This window comes from Arvicanthis niloticus, chromosome 2 (assembly GCF_011762505.2).
Source record: "Arvicanthis niloticus isolate mArvNil1 chromosome 2, mArvNil1.pat.X, whole genome shotgun sequence".
NCBI lineage: Eukaryota > Metazoa > Chordata > Mammalia > Rodentia > Muridae > Arvicanthis > Arvicanthis niloticus.
Window position 1 is genome coordinate 91,485,258 of NC_047659.1, and position 21,783 is coordinate 91,507,040.

A 21,783-nucleotide genomic window follows, 5' to 3' on the forward strand; every position below is an offset into this window, starting at 1 on the left:
GAATCTCACCACTGATAGCATGGAGATGGTAACACCACCTAACACAACAGACCACGGTGAGAATGAAGAGGCATAGCACGCAGCGCCCACATAAAACAAAACACAATGCCCAGTACACTCCACCGGCACTGTGGCTGGGAAAAGCAAGTTTATGGTATTATGAGGAAAGCAAATCAAAGCCAGATACAGAAGAGGCAGATGAGGGAAGACCCTGAGAATGGACTTCAGCTGAGGGCAATCCCTGAGCTGAAGTCTCTTCTAAAGTTCCCACTTTGTCTTCTGTCTCAAGCCAATGGAGCCATAGTGTGTGTGTAAGTGTAAGAGACAGAAAAAAATATGATAGCAATACACATGAAGAATTCTATGGCATAGTCAATGCAAGGGTGGTCAACATCCAAAAATCAGTAAATGTAAGGCATGTGGTAGAATATAGGGAAGACTGGCATGCTGGCACATGCTTTTAATCCCAGCACTCGCAAAGGCACAGGCAGGCATATCTCTGTGCGTCTGAGGCCATTCGAGTCTATACAGTGAGGTCCAGGCCAGCCAGGAATGAGAGCCAGACTACGATCATCTATAAGGGGATGTGATGCCCTCTTCTGGCAGGTGGGTGTACATGCAGACAAAACAACTTGTACATTAAATAAATAAAAATTTAAAAAACCATTAAAAAAAAAAACAAGTGGAAAAACACTGAAACAGATAGCTATAGGATATTGTAAACAGACAGCTTTGGTGGAAATTTACCAGCCTGGATAAGAACTAATAGCCATAGACCTTGTGGATAGGTAACCTTGGTGGATAGTACCAGCTTAGATAAGAAACAAGTGATTCATAAAGAGAGTCATAGTGACATGTTCCCTGAACCTTCACCCAGCTGATACTCTGTTCTGGAAGATATCTGTACTCCCCCTGAACACCTATGCTCCTGCATCATCCCCTTCCCCACATCCTGCCTTTTTATGTTTATAACCCCTGTGTGAAAAAGTAAAATCACTGTTTGATTAAAAAAATAAAAACAAACTCACACAAGTATTCCAAGAGACACAGAAATTACATGACAACATTCAATACCTTTTTATGGTATAAACAACAACAACAAAACCATTCAACACACTAGGACCAGAACAGAACAGTTTCAGTCTGACAAAATCCAAAACCACTTAAGACTGAACAGCAAAACAGTAAGAAGCCTTGATGCTTTCCTTCCATACAGAGGATTTTAAAAGGACAGCTGTTCTTGCCATGTCTGTTGAACACAATGTCCTGGGTTCTAGTCAGGGCAATTCAGTCAGAAAAAAAATGCATTGAATCAGGAAGGAGGAAGTAAGACCATCTCTTTCATAGATGGCAAGATCCATAACTGAATACCCTGAAGCATCCGTCAAAAAGTATTTCAGCCGGTACGTTTAAGATTGCAGAATTCAAGTTCAGACTACAAAAACTAACAAATTTTCCATAAGCACTGAACAGCCTGCTGTGGTCAGGTGTCTTATGTACTACTGGTCACGGGAGGTTTTCAACTCCTCTCAGACCAGCTGGAAACACAGGAGAGAATGGAGGATGGGTACAGCACCTCTGGGCAGTGAGACTAGCTGCATTGAAAGCCCAGGACTTGGAGAACTGGGAGCTCCATCCAGAGGCATTGTGATTGTGCCTAGCTGCAGGCTGAGTTAAGCTCTTGGAAGTTGGAGGGTCATAGTGTGGTCTTCAAAACCTTACAGACTCCCTGAGAAGCCTCACTTCTTCATTCCCAATGGCCTGGTCTCTGAAGCCCTCCGTTTCAGAACTGTCTTCAGGGCCTGAAGGATAGTGCCCTGGTTGTTCTGAACATTGTAGTCAGAGAGCTGAAGCAACTGGTCAAAATCTTCGTTCTTATAGGTCATGTTGTATATGAAATATGGGGAGGTAACCCCTGTGAGATTCATCTGCCCAGCCTTGAGCTCATCAGGGCCACGCTGGACACCTGCCAAGGAGAGGAGAGTCAGGACCCAGAGGCTGCCATAGGTATGCAAGACTGTCTCTCAGCCAGGCCTTGAGGAAGCTGAACCCCATGGAAGGGATCCTTGCTTTTCCCTTCAGCCAGAAATAGAAATGTGGATGATAAGAAACAATTTTGAGGTAAGAGGAGTTGGGTCACCCCTACACTCCTATGACACATCCCATAGTTCAGACAGCTCATGGGACTGCTCCGTGACTTCTTGGAGAGCTAAGAACTGAGAATGAGGACCGTTGAGATTAACAAATGAATTCTTAAAGTTTCTGGTAGGAACAAAGAGAAGATTTCCTTTAGAATTCCAAGACCTGGGCCCACCATGTTGAGAACATACTGAAAGCTCAGTAGGTAACTAAGATCTGGCTACTTGGAAGGCTGAGGCAGGATTGTAGAGCCAAAGCCTGGTCTACAGACAGAGATCATGGACAGCCTGGGCATTTAAAACACAGGCGGGGGATGTAGCTACTGAGCTCTTGCTAGTACATGGAAGAACTTAGATTTAATATCCAGTACAAGAAAGGAAGGAAGGAAGGAAGGAAGGAAGGAAGGAAGGAAGGAAGGAAGGAAGGAAGGAAAAAAGAGATGAAGGAAGAGGACCTAGAAAGATGACAAGCAGTAAAAGCACTGGCTGCTCTTCTTGAAGTTCTAGGTTTGATTCCCAGCACCCACATGGTAGCTCAAAACCATCTTTAACTTCGGTTGCAAGGGGTCTGATGCCCCTTCCTGGCCTCTTTAGGCCCCAGAGCCTGCAAGTGGTGCACAGACATACATGCAGACAAAACACTCCTATTTCAAAAAGAAAAGGGAAAGAAAAGAAGAAAGAGTAGAGCCCAAATCCATGTGTGATCGTGCACACGAGTAATCCCAGCACTCAGGAAACTGAGGCAGGAGGATTGCTATGAAGTTGAGGTCACATAGTACCATGTTGACTGGGGCTGTCCAGAAAGACTTTATATCAAAACAACCAAAACAGAATAAGTCTGGAAAAGTCAGAATTATGATATCAACTAGAAAACTGGGGGTAACGCACAAAGGCAGGCATTAGACTCCCCCACCCAAAGCAGACAAAATGCTGCCAAGCTGGTGGGATGGGAAGGGAGGTGAGGAGGCTGAGATTTGGAGGTCAGTTGAGGAAAGGTCCAGTCCCTGAGAAGCAGTCCCTGGCCACACATGACATAAAGCAGAGGGGTCACTACAAAGTCTCGAGACCTGAGCTTCACAAAGGTGTGAGCATCAGCTACCATGGCCAGGAAGGCATAGCCAAAGAGCCTAGAGACCAGCCCAAAGCCTTTCCTGGAGCTGTTCCACCCACCAGGGACCTGGAAGGGAATGATGGCCTCACCAGGGGCTGAGTGGTCCCTGAAGGAGTCATTGACTAGCGGGAAGTGCAGCAGAACAGGTGCTTCTGGGCAGGTGGGGTCTGAGAAAAGGTAACATTCCTGGGGCTGGCGGTGGTCCTCAGGGCTGGGGTCCACACGGGGGAAGGACAGGCCTTGAGCTTTGCAGTATTTCTCATATTGCTGCAGACCCTAGAGAGCAGAGGGCATCCCAGAAGGAGCTGTGTCATTTCAGATTCACTGTAGGTCCATTCCAATTCCCACTTGCTCCCTCAGCATCAAGACAACAGCCTGGCCTTGGGCTGGCTCAAACTAAGCTGCACAGGCCTCCAAGAGAATGTAGGAATCCCAATAGTTAGAAGGTGGGAATAAAGACCCAGCAGCTTTCCCTCACCCCCATACTGTTATTACACCATCAGTTGAATCTTAGACCTGAAGAGCTTCAGCAGGGGATGTACATGTGCATGCTAGTATTACTGCCACCCAGACTTCTTAGGGAAAGTTGGGAGTTGGCTGTGGAGATGCTTGGGATCTCTTGTCAGCTCTACCGAGCTGTCCTAGAGGTTCCCATTTCACCTGTCTTGGGATCTCAGAGCTCAACCATCATCACTGCCCTTCCCAATGGAGGATCCAGAAATACCCTATGGGTTACAGCTCCCTCCCTTAGTCATGGGAAATGGGAAAACAGAGGCCCTGTTGTTCATCCATGGAGGTGAGCCTGGCCAGGCAGAGGGGTTCCCAGAGTGACTAGGCACCTTAAAGGGAAAGGATTGGTTGTAGTTGAAGGAGAGTATGAGGTCCACTTGGCGACCTGGGCGGAACAGGGAGGGACAGCTGCTGTTCATGAAGCAGCCAGAATCAATTAGGCAGAGCTGAGGGTCCTGTGGGGTCAGTTGATTTGGGGTGTCATCTAGGTTGCAATCTGATGGAAGAGGCAATGCTGGTTAGAAGCAGCCAGCTTTCCATAGGTGACCCCGACACTCCTTTGATTCCATTCCCCTCCATGTCCCCCTCTGATGTCTGATGTCACTCTGAGTTCAGCCCTTCCCTAAGCATACAATAAGATCTCCAGACTACACCCCAGAATTAACATATATATGGTCTCCTGGCAAACCACTGCTAGCTATCAGGCACAGCTCAACCCCAACCAGGAGCCTGGCCTTGTGAGGACACATGGCCATGGTCCTTGCCTGCCCAGGTGGAGAAGTCTCTCTGGTTACAGTAGTCTCGGTGCAGCTGGAGGCCATGGAGGAAGTTGGCGCTTCGCTGGTGCAATGGCCTGCCAGTCAGAAAGCCCTTAAATGCCTGAGCCAGAGCTGTTCCAGGCTCCAGCCATGGGGCCTCCGCACCAGAGGAGGTTCCTGTTGAGGCTGAGAACTCCTTCTCTGCATCAAGAGTAACAGACATTGCTTATATGAGGAGCCCAAAAATGCCTGTTCATGCCCTTTTCCACCAGCCTCCAAAGGGGAATGGTCTCGGCCCAGGCTCCCCACTTCAACACGCCTCTTCTACCTGAGTTCTGGATAACCACAGGGAAATCATTCCCAGGGCTGATGTCACACCAGGCATCTATCACGTTCACAGAGAAAATGTTGGTCCAGATACCTGAAGGCCAAATTCCCAAGAGGGGCCAGCCCTTAGGTACCTTGTCTTTCCCACATGAGCACCAAATGATCCCCACTCTTGGGTACGAATTGGCAGTGGGTGTCGGGAAAGAGCAGTTTCTGCAACGGCTCTCCCCCACCACCCACCTATCCCTCACCCTGGGGCTCTGCCCAGATCTGAGCTACAGGAGTCCTGCCCAGGAAGATAGGGCTTACCTTCTAGAAAGCAAATCTGGGACTCGGGAAGCCTCTTCATCAGCCGTCCCATGAAGAACTCAGAGCCAAACAGCTCAGAAGGGACAAAGCCTCCATATTTCAGGAACCCAACTTCATAGGGAGAGAACTCCACCCATTCTAACGGGATGGAAAAGAGAGGCAGGGATAGGGGAGAGAGCTGGGACTCACAGGTCTGTTGAGGGCCACTGACACTGCCCCTGCCTGGCAGGCCTTTGGCTCCCCCCTATCTGCTACCAATCCTGCAGATATGAGGAAAGCAGACTCCTAGGTTACTCTTCACTTACCACCCCCCCTCCCCCCCGTCCACACGCACAGACAACCCCACACCCAAGGATACAGTGCTCCCGGCCTGGCTCCCAGGCTCATCAACAATAGCCACATTGTGATACTGGATTCTCTGGGGACTCTTAGGATATGGAGGAGTTGGAGTTTGTTATGGGATAGGTAGGACTTTACCCTTGAAGTGGAGGGTGTCCAGGTGGTTCTCTTTGACATTGAGGCTCAAGTAGAGAGGCAAAGGGTTCTGACCCCGCTCCAGTGCAGCTCTCTGTCCTGACAGCTTCTGATCTGTCACCTAGGGTTGGAAGCATGAGGACATGAGTATCATGGAAGCAGTAACACCAACAGGTCCAGGGCAGGGTAAGGTAGGAACATAAGAGTGTAGTGAGGAGACTGCAGCTCTTCTGGGTTCTGGGGGTTATGAGTGGGTGTGTGTAGCCAGCTCTGAGCAGCTCCATTTGTAGTCTACCATATCTCCTCTCATTCTGTCTTCACAGATACCACACAGACACACACAGAGATACAGAGACACATGCATAGACACACACATACACAGAGACATGTACACAGAGACATACACACATTCACACAAAGACATACATACATACCATACATATTCACAGAAAGACACACACAAACACACAGACACACACAGAGACACATGCACAGACACATACATACATACACACAAAGACAGATGCACACACATACACACATATCACACATATACACACAGACACACAGAGACACATGCACACACACACACACATATAGACTGTCACACACACACACACACACACACACACACACACACACACCTTTCCAGGAAGCACACAACAATCTTTTTGCCCACATTTTGGCAAGGGATGTGCTGCCCTTTTCAGTTCAAGTCTCAGCTTCTTTCAAATGCTTTCCTGACATTCTTGTTCCACCTAACAAAATATTAAGGCAAAAATATTGAAATGGAAGACAGAGGATGTAACTCAGTTGATAAACCAGTTTACCTAGCATTCGAGAGACCTTGGGTTTGAGCCTTCATGCTGCATAAAACAGGCATGGTGGCACATATCTGTAATCAAAGTACTTTAGGGATAGCAGTGGGAAGATTAATAGTACAAGGCCAGCCTCAGCTACATAGCAAATTGGATGCCAGCCTGGGCTACATGAGACTCTGTCTCAAAAAAAATTACCATAAATCATATACATAAACTCATGCTGATACCATTAGTAGAGGATCAAATGATAATTAAATAATAGGTTTTTTAATAACTGGGTTCAAGCTGTTATTCTAACATAAAATATACTGTCATAAGCTTCTCCCTTTATGTTAATTAGCTGTTGCCACCAGATAGAAAAGTCAGTAAAAGTGCAGCACATTCTGAACTGAATGTGAACTTAAACAGTAGATTCAAGGAATACACAGGACACATAATACAATAAAAACATTCCAAGTAATTACATTGGTCTGACAAATTCAATGCTGTTTCAACTAGAACCCTAACATTAATAGTGAAAATGTGACTGACTCTGTAATGAAGAGTAGAAGGCCAAGAACTGCCAGAATAGTTTGAAAGAAGAATCAAAGTAGATGTTCATTGATCAGCAGAATTAGTACTATGAAACCAAGCCTTCTAGACACAGCAGGACCGGTGCACATAAGAACTCTCAGATACTAGAGGCATGCATAGGGACTGGATAGTCCTGCACCAGATGGGGCCCAGTGCTGACAGGAGAGTTGGACAAGCTCTCTCCAAAGACAGCCTCTTGCAAACAAAAAATTAGTCTTCTTCAACAGGGTCTCACTGGAGATACAATCCATTCTTAAGGGCAAGCCAGCAATAGATGGCTAACAACAAACCTAACTCAATGGCATCCTTAGAGGTCCATAATGTTTTGTCAGGGCATCTTTTTTTAACCTTTCATGCTATTTGTGTATGTATTATAGCTTTTAGGTTTGTGTTTTTACAGAATTCCTGTGTGTGCGCACATGTGGATCTCTGTGACTGTTTTTCTTTGGCTTTTTTCCTTCTGTTTGTTCTATTCAGATTTGTCTGCCTTTGTTTTATCTTATTGTATGATCATTTTTTACCTGCCTGCATGTTTTGTAATGAGAGAAAAGAAGGGTGTGGATCTAGGAGCTGAGGGAGAGAAAATCAGAAGAACATTTATTTTCAATAAAATAAAAATAGAAAAAAATAAAATGACTATTTTGCTGAAAGTGATCTATAACAAATCTAATATAATCTATAACAAATCTAATATAATCCCCCTTTAAATTCCAATGACATTCTTCACAGAACTCAAGAGTGGGTCCCAAAATTCACATGGAAGCATACAGAAAAAGAAAAAATCTCAACTAGTCAGAGATCAAAAGAGCCACACTGGATATTATAATATCTGAGCTCAAAATATGCTATAGAGCCATAGTTACAAAACAAACCCGGCATGGCACGGGCACAGAAACAGAGACAAGTGGAATAGAAGACCCAGAAATACAAACATACAGCTGCAGTCTTCTGATTCTTGACAAAAATACACTGGAGAAAAGTCAGCCTCACCAACAACAGTGCTGAGGAAATTGTATTTACAGGTAAAAGCATTCTGTATTCACATATAAAAGAATACTGTGTTCATATGTAAAAAGATTCTGTATCCAAATGTAGAAGACGTCTATATTCAGATGAAGAATGAAACCAGTTCTCTATCTCTCACTCTGAATTCAAAATGAAGACAGTCTACAGAACAGGGTCAAAATGTCTTTGTTAGCGACTCACCTGACAGGGAATTAACATCTGGAATACATGAAGAGCTCAAAAGTGTAAATACTCGAAGCCTCAGACTCTAATCACATTCTCAAAAGAAGCATAAATATATGATTCGGCATCCTTAGGCATAAAGGAAATGCAAGTCAGAGCTACATCAAGATGCCATCTTACCCAAGGCTCTCTCAGTGCTTATTATCAAGAAAATGAACTCAATAGATGCTGAAAGGATGTGAGGGGAAGGGAACCACACACTGCTGCTGGGAGTGTAAATTAGAGTGGTCACCATGCAACTGAGTATTGAGGTCCAAAACAAACTACCTAAAATTACAACTACATTACCTGGACCACTTCTGAACATCTGCCCGAAGGCCTCTAAGTCAGCACACCACTGCAACACCATATTTATTGCTACAGTGCTGTTGCCAAGTTATGGAATCAGTCAGTGCTTCCATCATCAGAGGAATGGGTACAGGAAATACAACATATACACAGTGGTGTTTGCTGCAGCCATGGAGAATAAAGTGTATGCAACTATAATTGAAGGACTTACTCAGAAAGAAAGCATCCTGGCATTGGACAGACACTAACCCTCACATTCTTTGTTTGTGTGTGTGTGACAGACTCTCCCGGGTACCAGGCTTGCCTACATTTGCTATGTAGTCTCTGCCAGCCTTGAATCCCCTTTCCCCGATTTCCCAGGTGCTGAGACCCAATGCAGTCTCTCAGAGCCTCTTTCACCCTCAATAGATACACTTGAAGACACAGCCATGCCATGCTGCTGAGAAGGCAGCATACCTGCCCATGCAGTTTGGACTCCAGCACCAGGCCCCACAGGTCTGCTGCGGAGATGGTGTAGCCCTGCTCTTCCCGAAGCTTCAGTGTCTGGCGGTAGCTTGCCAACTGTTCGGGGAGGAATTCCTTCAGCAAGCTTTTAGCCACATGCTCCCTGGCATGACTGATGGGTTCCTTGAGGTCCCTCTGTGACCACTCTGGGTCCCTGTACAGGTGGGCCATTGTCCTGGGGGAACAAGGGAGTAACAGCTGAAGCCCAATCCCATCCTGTGTCTAATCCCTAAAGAATGGATTGTTGAGGGTTTGGGTCTGGGCATGGGCATGGGTATTTCACACCAGGATGCCCTTATCTAGGTTTTATATAGGTATTGTGGCTTAGGTTGTATTCATTGGGCTGAGGCTCAACCTACTACAGTCTCTTACATGCTTGCAGGTGCTTCAGTAATGAGGCACTTCCAACCCATATATAATTTAGAGTTGCTCAGTAGCTACATTAGGAAATCAGCAGGAAAACAGTAAAAAAAAAAAATGCTTTAATAACTTATGTTGTTAAATTCAGTAACAGCCAACTGTGGGCCTCCAAAGGAAAATTTCCCATCCTCTCTCCTCTGAGGGAGCACCCACTCTGCCCCATGGACCCCTTCTCCTCAGAGCTGCCCCTGTGCTGCTGTCTGCCTGTCTACAGCATTAAGAACCTTTATAATGTCTCACCCCAAAAGAACCACCCCCCCTCAGTGCTCTCCTTGAACTCTAAACCTGAAAATAGGCAGCCAGGTATGGCTGGTAGCTATTGTGTTGGCCAGCACCAGTCCCCACTCCTACCTTTATGGGTCTGTCCTGACGTTAAGACTGTACTTGTCAATAGCTATCACTTAAATGTCTACTCCTACTTGAATAAGAGTCATGTATTGATGAGATTCAGATAAATTAATCTGTAATAGTGAAATGGTCTGGTCCCTGTTCATGCCCAGGGAAGGGACTGGACACCGGGCATTGTTGTCTTTGTATAAAGAACATTCTTTCTTTTCTTTCTCTGTCTCCTTTTTTGCCCCCTTTATTGTTTAGACAGGGTCTCACTTGGAACTCACGGCACTCCTCCTGCCTCAGCCTTTAACATAGTAGGATTACAGGCATGGCCACCATGCCCAGCTGTATATGAGAGAATTTCTTGACCTTATTTTCCTCACCTGTACTATATAAGCAAGAAGGAAAACTCAGAACATGGTGTAAGCCCCAGGCAACAACTGTGGAGGCAGCTAGAGCGCCTCACGTGTGTCAACTGTAGGCCACTGTCTCCCATCAACCTATGAGTTCGTCTCTTATCACATACATTTTGGAGAGAACCTGAGACTCATAGAAATTACTTTATATCACCAAAGCCTGCAAATGGGGCTTCCAAAAGTAAATCCAACCTTTTTTGGGCCCTTTCTCTTCCAGTGCCTTACTAGGGAAAGTCCTCTGACTTCACTGTGCTCTGAGAGGACTCCCAGTTAGGTCTGTTTCTTCTTTTTGAGAAAGCTGTTTGGCCCCATAAGATCATATTGTTCTCTCCGCATGGGGCCTCCATACAAAGGGCCTCAGCAACTGCTCTGCCCCTACTCTGGGCTCTAATCATCTCTGCTGCTCCAGTCCCTATGATCCTTACCATGTAGAGCCGGAGATGCCACTGAAGTAGGTCACACAGTCCAGGAGGCCCAACTTCTGAAGTGCCAATAGGTGGCCGTAGAGTGAGATCATAGCCCGCATGCCTCCTCCCTCAGCGTTGATGCCCACAACAGGAATCTGGACCACACAGAGATGCAGACAAGATGGGGATGAGCTGCCTTCTGCCTCACTCAGGCCTGCTCCCCGCCTCCAGGCAAGGGGCCTTGCAGTCAGAGCTGACTGAGGGTCAACCCAAAACACAACCTCCAAAGAGAACAAGAACCCGACCTCCCCAACAGTTCAATTCCATTCTTTGGAGACTAAGAGAGTACAAGCCAACCCAGATTTCTACACCCACATCCCTGCTGTACCCCCAAACCTCATCCTCTTTCAAGTCTTCATCCAGTTGCAGAGCCTTCTTCAGGGCAGCAGCAACCACCTTCTTCCTCCTGCCTAGGAAGGCCTGCTCCTCTGGACAGAGCCCATAGCTCAGCCGCACAGACAGCTCCTTGGGGCTGGAATGGTGGAGGGTCCAAGAGTTAGGAGAAAACTGCATAGCTCACTCCTTGGGTGGCCATAAAGATTCTGAAAACATTCCCTGCTCCACCCGCCAAAACACCCTATGCATAGCACCACCACCCCTGCCCCAACCCCACGCTCCTTTTCTTTGTTCCCACAGAGTTGATGCCTCTTACCAACAGTCTGTCTTAAGCTGAAGCTTCCCTTCTGGAGTCTGAAATTAAAGCAAGAGACTCTGAAATATCCTAGACCCTGAGAGAGACACAGGTATCCCTGGGGTGTGTGAGCACCTCCACTCCTTTCCTGTCTGCACTTCCCCTCCAAGTAAGGCCACTTACCTTCATAGCAGGAATGTCTAGGGTCACCTCCTTCCCTGGGGCCAACGACTTCAAGGGTACACTGAAAGGTGTCGCTGAGGAAGCTGAGTTCCAACCACTGTTTCTGGAGCTCTGAAGGGAAACATCCATCCATCCATCCATCCATCCATCCAACCATTTATTCATTTATTCAACAAATTCTGAGTGCCTAGACTGCAAGCAGGATAATAGTCCCTGATAATAGTAAACTAATTGTAACAATTACAGTGATGGCTGGGACATGGTTCTCAATAAATCACTTGTGTCGGTTTCTCAAGAAATGGGTCGCAACTGGGAGTGGTGGCATATACCTCTAGTCCCAGCACTTGGGAGGCAGACATAGATGGATGTCTGGGTTTGAGGCCAGCCTGATCTACATAACCAGTTCCAAAGCAGCCATGCTACTAGTGAGACCTCGTCTTAAAATATTTTTCAAAGAAAGGAACTGATGTCAGTAATGCGGTGTTGGCACATCATAGTGTGAGAGGGCAGAATGCTGGAAATGAAGGGAAGTATGGGGGTCTGTCTGAGATGAGGGGGTCATGAAGGCCATCTCTGAAGACATGTTGCTTGAGCTAAGATGAGGAGGAGGAGGAGGAGGAGAAGCAGGAGGCAGAAGAGGACGAGGAGGTATTAGAGGCAGCCAGAAGACCTGGAAAGTACTTGAGATGTTTGAAAAGCAAAAGGAGGAAAGGATGTCTGGAGCATCAAGAAACAGAAATGAGCTGGGCAGTGGTGGCGCACACCTTTAATTCCAGCACTTGGGAGGCAGAGGCAGGTGGATTTCTGAGTTCAAGGCCAGCCTGATGTACAGGGTGAGTTCCAGGACAGCCAGAGATATGCAGAGAAACCCTATCTCGAAAGGACGAAAGGAGAGTGTGAGAGAGAGAGAGAGAGAGAGAGAGAGAGAGAGAGAGAGAGAGAGAGAGACAGACAGAGACAGAGAGAGAGAGAGAGAGAGAGAGAGAGAGAGAGAGAGAGAGAGAGAGAGAGAGACGAGGGAGCAGAGGAGGGGGGGGGAGGAGGCTGCCTGTTGCCTGTGTGGGCATCGACAGGGTTTTTTTTAAAATATTTTTTAATTTATTTTATGTGATCACATTGTCACACACCAGAAAAGGGCATTGGATTCCATTACAGATGGTTGTGCACCACCATGTGGTTGCTGGGAATTGAACTCAGAACCTCTGGAAGAGCAGCCAGTGCTCTTAACCGCTGAGCCATCTCCCCTGCCTGCATCGACAGGTTTTATTCTACCAACACTAAGTCTTCTGATGGAGGAGCCATCAGAGCATCAAAAGATTGACCCTGTGTAATCGTCCCAGCCCCTGCTGCTGTTCCCTGAGCATAAGAGGCCTGGCCTTGGAAGGGGAAAGGTCATGGAGCTACCTAAGGGTGGTGGGAGAGCTGAGTAGAGACTCACCCTCAGGTACCCATTCAGCTCTGTGTCTTGGCCCCTCATGTAGTGGAAGCTGGAGGTAAAAGCTGTGTCCAGGGAAAGTGTCTGTGTGTCCTCATATGACTCCTTCAGCATAAGCTCCAGTTCTAGTTTGTCCTGACCTAAGGAGGAGATAGACCAGATGAGAAGGAAGGAACAAAGGGATCTTGAACTCCATCTTGGACCTGGAATACTAGCAACAGTGGCTGTTTGTAGAGGAGGAGGTGGAGGCTGGACCACAGTAAGCAAGATTCTAAAGAGAGCCTTCCCAGCCTGCTTGCATGTCATAGCCCCATGGCACTGTCACCTATTGCAGAAGTGTTCCCTTCTTGTGCAGGTTTCTCAGCAGCCTACACCCACCAGGGCCAGGCAGAATCTAGCTCTCACCTCCTGCCACGGTGGTGTTTCCAGCTCTGTCCAGGGAAATATCCAGGTGTGACAGTTCTCGGGCCTGGGGCAGACGACATCATAGGTAAAAAAATTCTACATGGTAAGCTGAAGTCCCCTCTACCTCAACCCTGAGGCCCACTGAGCCTCAACCCACCACACACACAACAAGAAGTGGGGTTCAGAATGGGACTAGACAGAAAATCCTTCACCCATCTCTGACCTGCTGCAAACCGCTAAACCTATTGTCTTATGTAGAGCATCCAAGACAGTCCATCCCCGCCTATCCCTGTTCTTAGCTTTACTTAACTTCTGGAAGCTCTAAAAGCTCCTGGCTTTCAGCTCAGGCCTTTCTCTGTTGCCTCCAGTCCTCATCTCACACATTCTCATGTATGTGGGAATCTCAGACCCACAGGCGGGAAAGCATTCAGATCCATAGTGACCAGAACATCTCTTGATTATCCTCAGCTCCGTTGTCTTGCTTTCCGCACTCTCCCTGTGAAACTCGGTGGCTGAGGCTGCTTCAGTCAGCCCTTCCAACAGAACTACTGGATCTAACTACCCACTGCTCATCCCCACAACTCCAAGAGGAAACAACTTCTGAAGATGCTAATTCACTGTTTTATCTTTGACATGAGGTCTCAATATGTAGTAGCCCTGGCAGAACTGAAACTCACCGTGTAGACTAGGCTAGCCTCTTGGTTTGCCTCTCAGGTCCTGGGATTACAGACAGGTGCCATGGTACCAGGCTACTCTGTGAATTCCTTTTAAAGGAAAACCAGTCATCCAACCCACACGTTACAGGCTCTGAGAGTGAGTGCCCCTGTGGTGTGTTCCAGGGGTCAGCTCCAGGTTTTATTCACCTGTCCTCAGTTAATGAACCCCACACCCAATAGGCAGCTTTCCATGCAGTGCTCGCCACCTTGTGGCCATTACTGACCACTGCAGTTTCATGAGATCTCTAGGAGACTGGCTTGCAAATTCTACTAGAAACTCCTTCCCGTGACCTCAATATTAATAAATTACGCTGGGCCTGGCATGTAGGACTTCACTATGCTCATTACACATAACTAAACACCAGCAAAAAGCACCTAAGTTTTTTCAACAGTCCTCCAGTTGGAAGCCAGGACCAGCTTAGCATAGTCATGTGACCTCAGCTCTAGCTCCTCTAAGCCCCACAGCTTCAGATGACCACCTGGTTAGGAGTCTGGGGTAGTTTTACTGCAAGGCCCTACCCCTATATTGTCCCTTCTCCACACCCCAGAATCCTGACCCCAATTTCTCCCTCACCTACCCCCACCCCCATCTCCCCTGAGTCACAGGAAGGTCATTACCACAAGAACATTGTTGGTGATGAGCTTTTCTGGAGGGTCCCACCTGAGAAAAATCAAAACGTCCATTTTGAACTTACAAAATCAAAAGTGTTCTGCATTCACACACGCACACACACACCACAACCACCACCACCACCACTACCACCACCACCACCACCACCACCACCACTACCACCACCACCACCACCACCACCACCACCACCACCACCACCACCAATCATATTCCTATCCATGGGGACTCTCCCTGGGCGATACAGGATTAGGACAGATGCCACTGTGAAATGAGAGCACGGGACAGGGAAAATGCCACCCATCGTCCTTGTTGCTCCCAAGAGGAGCCCCAGACCTCCCAGGCAGATGAAGGAAGGTGGCTCAGATGAACAGACCAACACAGACTCTGGGTCAGGGCTAGTTTTCAGAGTAAAGCTAGTGTCCCCAGCCACTTCCTGGCTCTTCATTCTTACGTTCTTTCCATCAGAAACTCCACATCTAACTCTTCCGGTCCCTGTAATCAAAGAACGTCAGCAAGTCACCAGCATTTACAGTTAACACAATCTCTTAAAAGTATTATCCCTCCGTCTCTAGCAGTCTCTGAGGAAGGTGTGCTCTTGAGACTATTTCCAATACAAAATTGAGGGAATAGCTGTCTAGGGGAAGGTAAGCTAGCTATTAAAGTACCTGAAGCTAGAAGGACTGCAGGTTACACATCTTCCTCCCTTCTGATTCCCCAAACCCTGATGGGGCTAAAGGCAAAAGACAAGGAGCTCCGCAAGGTGACCTGGGGATCTCTGGCTCCCATTTCTTCTCCCTGTTGAGGAGCCTCCTGGGCCCTATAATTCTACCCTCCCCTCCCTAAGCCTGCAGCAGGAACAGAACTAGACCTTGGTGGGGCAGGCCTGGAATCCCTTAACCAAAAGTGATTGGGTCCACACTGCCCCCTCATGGTTGCACTGAGCAGTGTTTTGAGGGCTATTCTTGGGGTGACATGCAATAGCAGCTAGACCGGTCCTTTTCCTGTTAAATGAAAACCAGCTGTTGTCTTGTGGGTGACTATAGCCATCAGCATCCTAGCAGCTAAGAAACATTGAGCAATTTCCTTACCTAGAGCCTTCTTACCCACCTGAGGATTCAGGCTCAAGGTTTTCTGGAACAGTTGTCCAGGGAGGATTTCTGAGACATCATAAGAAATCTTGAAGCAGACGTCATCTTTCGTAATTAAGTCTTCCTCATAGACAGACAGTTCTAGAATATTCTAGGGGCCAGAAACATAACATAGTATCTTTTCATTGCAACATTAGCTCATGTACACATGTAAAACAAGTACAAGGAAATTCAGTAAAGTCGCTAGTTACACATGTAAAACAAGTATAAGGAAATCCAGTAAAGTCCCTAGTTTCCCTTCCTGTGTTTTTAAAAATAATTTATTTAGTAAATCTGCATAGGGTGTCAAATCCACTGGAACAGGAGTTGCAGACAGTTGTGAGCTGCCATGTAAGTGTGGGGGGATTGAACCCTGGTCTTCTAGAAGAGCATCCAGGGCTCTTAACCCTCGAGCCATCTCTCCAGCCCTCCCCTTGTGTTTTTTAATTATAAATTTTTATTTAATAGTCATACAAGAATATAAATTGTTTGGATCTAATCTCCCCTAGGCCCCCACCCCCCTTCCAATTCCTCCTTTACCCTCCACAACTCCTCCACCTTCATGCCTTCTCTCATGCTCTCTCTCTCTCTCTCTCTCTCTCTCTCTCTCTCTCTCTCTCTCTCATTATATAGAGTCTACTTTGTGCTGCCTGTATGTGTGTAAGTGTGAGGCTATCTACTGGATAGTAGCCTCTCAGAGCCCAAATCCCTGAGGAAAATTGACTCTTCTTTCTCCAGTAGCCATCAACTGCCAATAGTTCCTCAGGTAGAGGGTGGGGCTTCATGAGCCCCCTCCCCCCAAGCAGACACAAGTTTTGTTTGACCAAGAATCAAGGAAGACTGGGCCTCTGGTCTGAATCACACAGTGATTGTCTGTCTCAAACATGTATGTATGTACGTACATATGTACATATAAATGTCTCTTGAAGAATTTTCTTCCTAGGCAGGGCATGGAGGCTCATACCTGCAATCTAGCAGTCAGGAAGCAAAGACAGGAGAGGGTTGCTATGAATGCAAGGTCAAGCCTGGCTACATAGTAAGAGCTAAGCCACCTAAACCTATGTAAAAAGAGTGTGTCTCAAAAACAATGCTCCCCTCCCCAAGAAAAATCAAGCTGGGTATGATTGCACATCCCAAATCCAACCAATCTGGAGGCAAAGTCAGGTAGATCTCTGTGAGTTTGAGGCCAGCCTGGTCTACCTACTGAGGTCTAGGCCAGCCAGTACTACATAGCAAGACCCTATCTGGAAAAAAAGAAAAGAAAGAAAGAAATTCCAATTTTTAAAATGTCTCCTGGGGCAGGCAAGATGGTTCAGTGTTTAAAGGCACCTGTTGGCAAGCCTGGCAAACAGATCCATCCCCCAGGACCCACACGGTGGAAGGAGAGAACAGACTCCCCAGAGTTGTCCTCTGACCTCCACATGTGTGCTGCGGCACATGCAGGCACACATACATACACAGAATAAATAAACAAATGTAGTTTAACTATGGAAAAAGTTTTCAACTGTTCTGCTTGGCTGGTTCCCTAGCACACCCACCCAAAAGGCAACTGCCAGGTACTGTGCGATGCTTTTCTATGCAATTTCCCCTATAGCCCTGTAGTAGCCCCATTAAAAAGGAATGCTTTCTATCCAGAGATCAGAGATGGGTTCTGGAGAAGCCAGCAGCTTGCCAAACATCAGTCCCACAGCCAGGAGTGGCAGGGCCATGTTCTTTTCTTCATACATCCTCTTGCTCACAGCACATAGAGTCTGGAGCACAGACGCCTTCCTCCCCGAGTCCTGTGAGTACTGGAGCAATCCTACTTGATCCTAGGGTCTTCATGTAGAGGGAAGGGGGATGGGCTGTTCTACAAGTGAGTGGCTGGTGCCACCCCCACATGACATTTACCTTGACCTGACTCTGGATGAGGAAACTGAAGGTCTCATTCCATACAGGGTGACTGGAGTTGGTGACTGTTTGGGTCTTGAATTTCCTTCCAGAAGCTGTTGGCAGCTGCAGAGTCACATATGGATCCGCCTTACTCACTGACAACGTCAAGGGAACCGGGCATCAAAAGAGAGTGAATTCCATTCATCCTTTCCAGGGATTTTTGCCTAGGTTCCTTTGGAAACCCCAGTATCTATCCCCTGAGAGCAGCTAGGCCCCACCCCAAAGAGCATTTGATCCTTTCCCTTGGGATCCAGTCCCCACCCACAATCACTCACACAGGTCAGCCCTGGGCAGATTCCGAGCCTCCAGGACCTTCACAGTAAGCCGGCAGAAGACAGAGGCCTCCTCCTGCAAAGAGACACCAAGCCCTCAGCTCTCAGCAGACTCTCATACCTGGACATGCTGTACTGCCCAGGTCCCTTACCACACACATCCATCAATCTAGTGCATGGTAATGCTGCCAGGATGCCAGGCCTTTGGGGGAACACCTCTAGAGACCAAATAGCCTTGGGGTTTTGATTCTGGCCTTTGGCAACCATGGAATAGCAGATCAGCTAGGGTAGTGTCCTTCTGAGGGACAGAATCTCAAGTACAGCAGACAAAGCAAGAAGAGAACACCTCACTGGTCAGGTGGAGATGGTCACATCTATACCTTCCAAAGAGGGCCGTCCTTGTTGATACAGTCCACTCCTCATCTCTTTGTGCCTTTCCCATGTCTCAAGGAGAGCTGAGCCAAGGAACCCAGTGGTCTATGATATCTGCAAGCTCTAAAATATATGTTGTGCATGCCTATCCTGAGCCAAACAACTGCCATCTTGGGGAGTTCAGTTTTGCCCACTTGCAAAAGTATTCAAGATGGGCTTGTTTATAACCCTTCATGGAAGGAGGGTCATGAGACCTTCAACTGAGTATCCCGAGGCTCTCTTCTTTCTGCTGTGTGCAACTCTGCTTTAATGGCATGTGGCCTCAGGGAGGGGCTAGAGTATGTATAGGCAGAGGAGAGACTAGGGAAAAGTGGTCCTTCTGGGTGGCTACAAGAAAGCCATCATCCATGCTGGATTAAAGATTTCTGATAGCCGGGCAGTGATGGTGCACGCCTTTAATCCCAGCACTTGGGAGGCAGAGGCAGGCAGATTTCTGAGTTCGAGGCCAGCCTGGTCTATAGAGTGAGTTCCAGGACAGCCAGGGCTACACAGAGAAACCCTTTCTCAAAAAAACAAAAGTAAAAAGATTTTTCCTGTCTTATGGGGAGGAGCACCCACACTCCTGTAGCCTTCACCTATGCTCTGATTGTGCCTCAATGAGTTTTTGGGAGCTTGAGAAGAAGGGTGAATGATATTATATCTTCTCCTGGGAAGGAATTTTATCATTAGTGATTGTGGTTCAGTTATTGGTAATAAATTGGCCATGAATTCGGCAACTCCAGGAAGATCAGTGTCAGCTGGATGAGTGGTGGGTGAAAGGTCACTGTGTAGTCAGATGCTTGTGAGGCTCGTGAGACCTCAGACGAGCCCAGGAGAAAGCAGGCAGCGAGTGGATAGTGAGAGAGCAACCAGCAGTGCCCAGCTGGCTGAGTCTTGGAAGAGCAGGGCACTAGGAGAGTAGCTGATTTCACTGCAGCTGAAATTCCTAGCACTCCTGGGACCCAGGGGGTCCCATGGTTGCCCCAGGAGGAACACCCCTGTACCCTCGGCTTTGCTTCACTTTGGGTTTGGCTGTTCAGCTTTTTTAGGTCACCTACACAGACAAGCCACATGATCTGAGGTTACTCACAAGGACCTGGCAGGGTTCTGGGCTGATTCCAAAGAAGGTCATTGGCTTTGTATCCTCTTGACAAAGTGCCAAGAGGACAACACCTGCAGTGTGCTGTTCTAGCAGGAAGTGTCCACACAGGGAGGACCCTTAGAACGGGTCTGTAGGAAGGGTATTATATGCATGGGTAATGTGTAGTAGCTGATCCCAGTTAGGAGGGGACCATACATGGCAGAACCCCCAAGGGACACCACTCACATGGAGACACAGACATAATAACCATGGAGACACATGACCCAATAGGCCCGAGGAGAATCCACTGAAGTGCCTCAAGATAAGAAAACCCCAGACTGGGGCTTCTGTCATTCAGACTCTGCCACTAAATTAGACCAACGTTAACACTGAATAAGTAAGAGCTCCTGGGACACCCATCTCCTCCCACGCCTCTGCTCTCATCCAAGGCAGCCAGAGCTGCATGTTGAACAGTGGGCGCTGCAAGCAGGGACACAGAGGTATTGTGAAACCTAAGATGGCTTCCTGTTGTGTCCCTCTCACGCCTCCATAGCCTGTGTGGTCAAAGGTCTTTGCACCCACTGGGCTGACCTGGATTTTACACAGGTGCTTCCTACTAGAGTCTGAGTCTGAGGGAACCCAATGTACTTCTCTCCATAGAGAGCTGTAAAGGATGACAAGTCAAAGCAGAATGGCTCAGGAGGTGGCCTGTCCCCGCATCTGCCCCTCCATGGCTCTATGCTGAATTATCCTGTCACACAGACACACACAACAGTGGAAGTGCCCCTCTCCATCTCCCCCAGGTATCCAGCCTGTGGTGCCCTTCCCCGGTCCTTTCCAGGATCAGTATTCTGTAGCTGCTTGTCTCACATAAGTTAGGTTGGGTTTCAGAACCCCAGCGAGAAACCCATCAAGGTCTGCAAATGAAACAAAGGTGGTTCTTGGAGAGTCACCTTGGAAACTTAGTGCCCCTGGATGACACTTACTGGGGTACCGGGGGCAGACAGGGGAGCACTTCCTGTTGACCTTGGTCCCTAGTACAGGATGAGAATACTGCCTGAGCAGTGAACAGTTTGTGGGATCCTTGGCCTGGGTGCAGTCTCAGAACTCTTGGAGCCAAAAAATGATTGGCATGAGGAGTTGAGACATTGAGACCCACAGTGCTCCAGCTGCTGCCAGGAAGTCCACTGGCCTATGGTGGGTGGATAGTGAACTATTGGCTCTCTTCAGTGAGGAGCAGCCACTGTTCTCTGGTGCGGGGCAGAGGGAGTATCCCTGAGGTAACAGACCTTAGGATGCTCTTGCCGGCACATCATGGTGGTGAGCAGAAAAGACTCATGGTCCTCAGGTCCCTACTTGTATGGGTGGGTGCTGCTTACCCCTCCCCACTCCATAACTTCCAAATGATAACCCCCTTTCCCTCAGCCACACAGAGACTAATCCCACCCTCCTTTCAGCCACAGTAGACTTGTTGGCCCCAGGCTCTCCCTGTTGGTTGGTTACTGGCCTGGCAGACACTGTTACCTGGTGAGGACGACCAGGTAGTCTCTCAGGTGACAGGCTCTCCATGCCAACTCTTCTGTCTTCACTCCACATCCAACTCCTGCCAAGATGCCAGCTCCTTGGCTGAATGCAGAGTCCAGCTGTGGCTCTATAAACAGGTAACTCCACCCCCAGGTCACTGTCACACAGCACTTCTAATCTTCCTCAGAAGGCTGGCTTAACTAGCACCTCCAGAAATCCCTGGCAAAACACCAGGCCTCATGGGCGGAGCATCTTCCTAGAGCTGAAGTTTCAGGAAAGAAGCACCAAGGGTGACCAGGAAAGACAGACAGTGGCAGAGGCAGTTAGTTCCCTGACGCAGAGGGCAATGAAGAGGAAACCCTTGTAAGTCAACACCATCTGAGTCAGCCCAGCTCTAGGAAAGAAGCTTGGGGCTCCTGAGCTCAGACAGATGGACCCCTTAGTGCTCAGGAAGCAGTTTAGGCTCTAAGGTGAAAAGCAACCAATGTGGGGTCCGAGTACCACACTCACAGACCCTCACCTCCACTCCTGCTCACCCTCTGCTTTAGCAGATTCTAGGAGTGGAGGGGACATGGGGGGGCTTGCCTGCCTGCCTGCCTTCCTTCCTTTCTTCCTTCCTTCCATCATTTTATTCTTCTGTCCATACTTCCTTCCTTTTTTCCTTCTTCCTTTCCCCCTCCCTCCCTCCTTCCCTTCCTCCCTCCCTTCCTTCTATTCCCCCTTTCTTCCTTGGTGTGG

At 47.9% G+C, this 21,783-nt stretch overlaps 1 protein-coding gene across 1 annotated transcript; it reads right to left on the reverse strand.

The window, feature by feature from the left end:
• Nucleotides 1–1,091: 1,091 nt before the first annotated feature.
• Nucleotides 1,092–21,572, reverse strand: Pla2g4d (phospholipase A2 group IVD). Its single transcript, XM_034496074.2, has 20 exons — nucleotides 21,046–21,572; nucleotides 18,033–18,105; nucleotides 17,716–17,852; nucleotides 15,806–15,937; nucleotides 15,150–15,190; nucleotides 14,686–14,728; nucleotides 13,352–13,415; nucleotides 12,950–13,086; nucleotides 11,512–11,622; nucleotides 11,350–11,387; nucleotides 11,034–11,169; nucleotides 10,656–10,792; nucleotides 9,014–9,236; nucleotides 5,631–5,748; nucleotides 5,154–5,291; nucleotides 4,846–4,938; nucleotides 4,524–4,718; nucleotides 4,089–4,255; nucleotides 3,339–3,525; nucleotides 1,092–1,966 (listed from the first exon to the last, which is right to left on the reverse strand). The coding sequence occupies exons 1-20, from the start codon at nucleotides 21,115–21,117 to the stop codon at nucleotides 1,740–1,742; spliced, it is 2,469 nt and encodes an 822-aa protein (XP_034351965.1). The 5' UTR covers nucleotides 21,118–21,572; the 3' UTR covers nucleotides 1,092–1,739.
• Nucleotides 21,573–21,783: the final 211 nt, after the last annotated feature.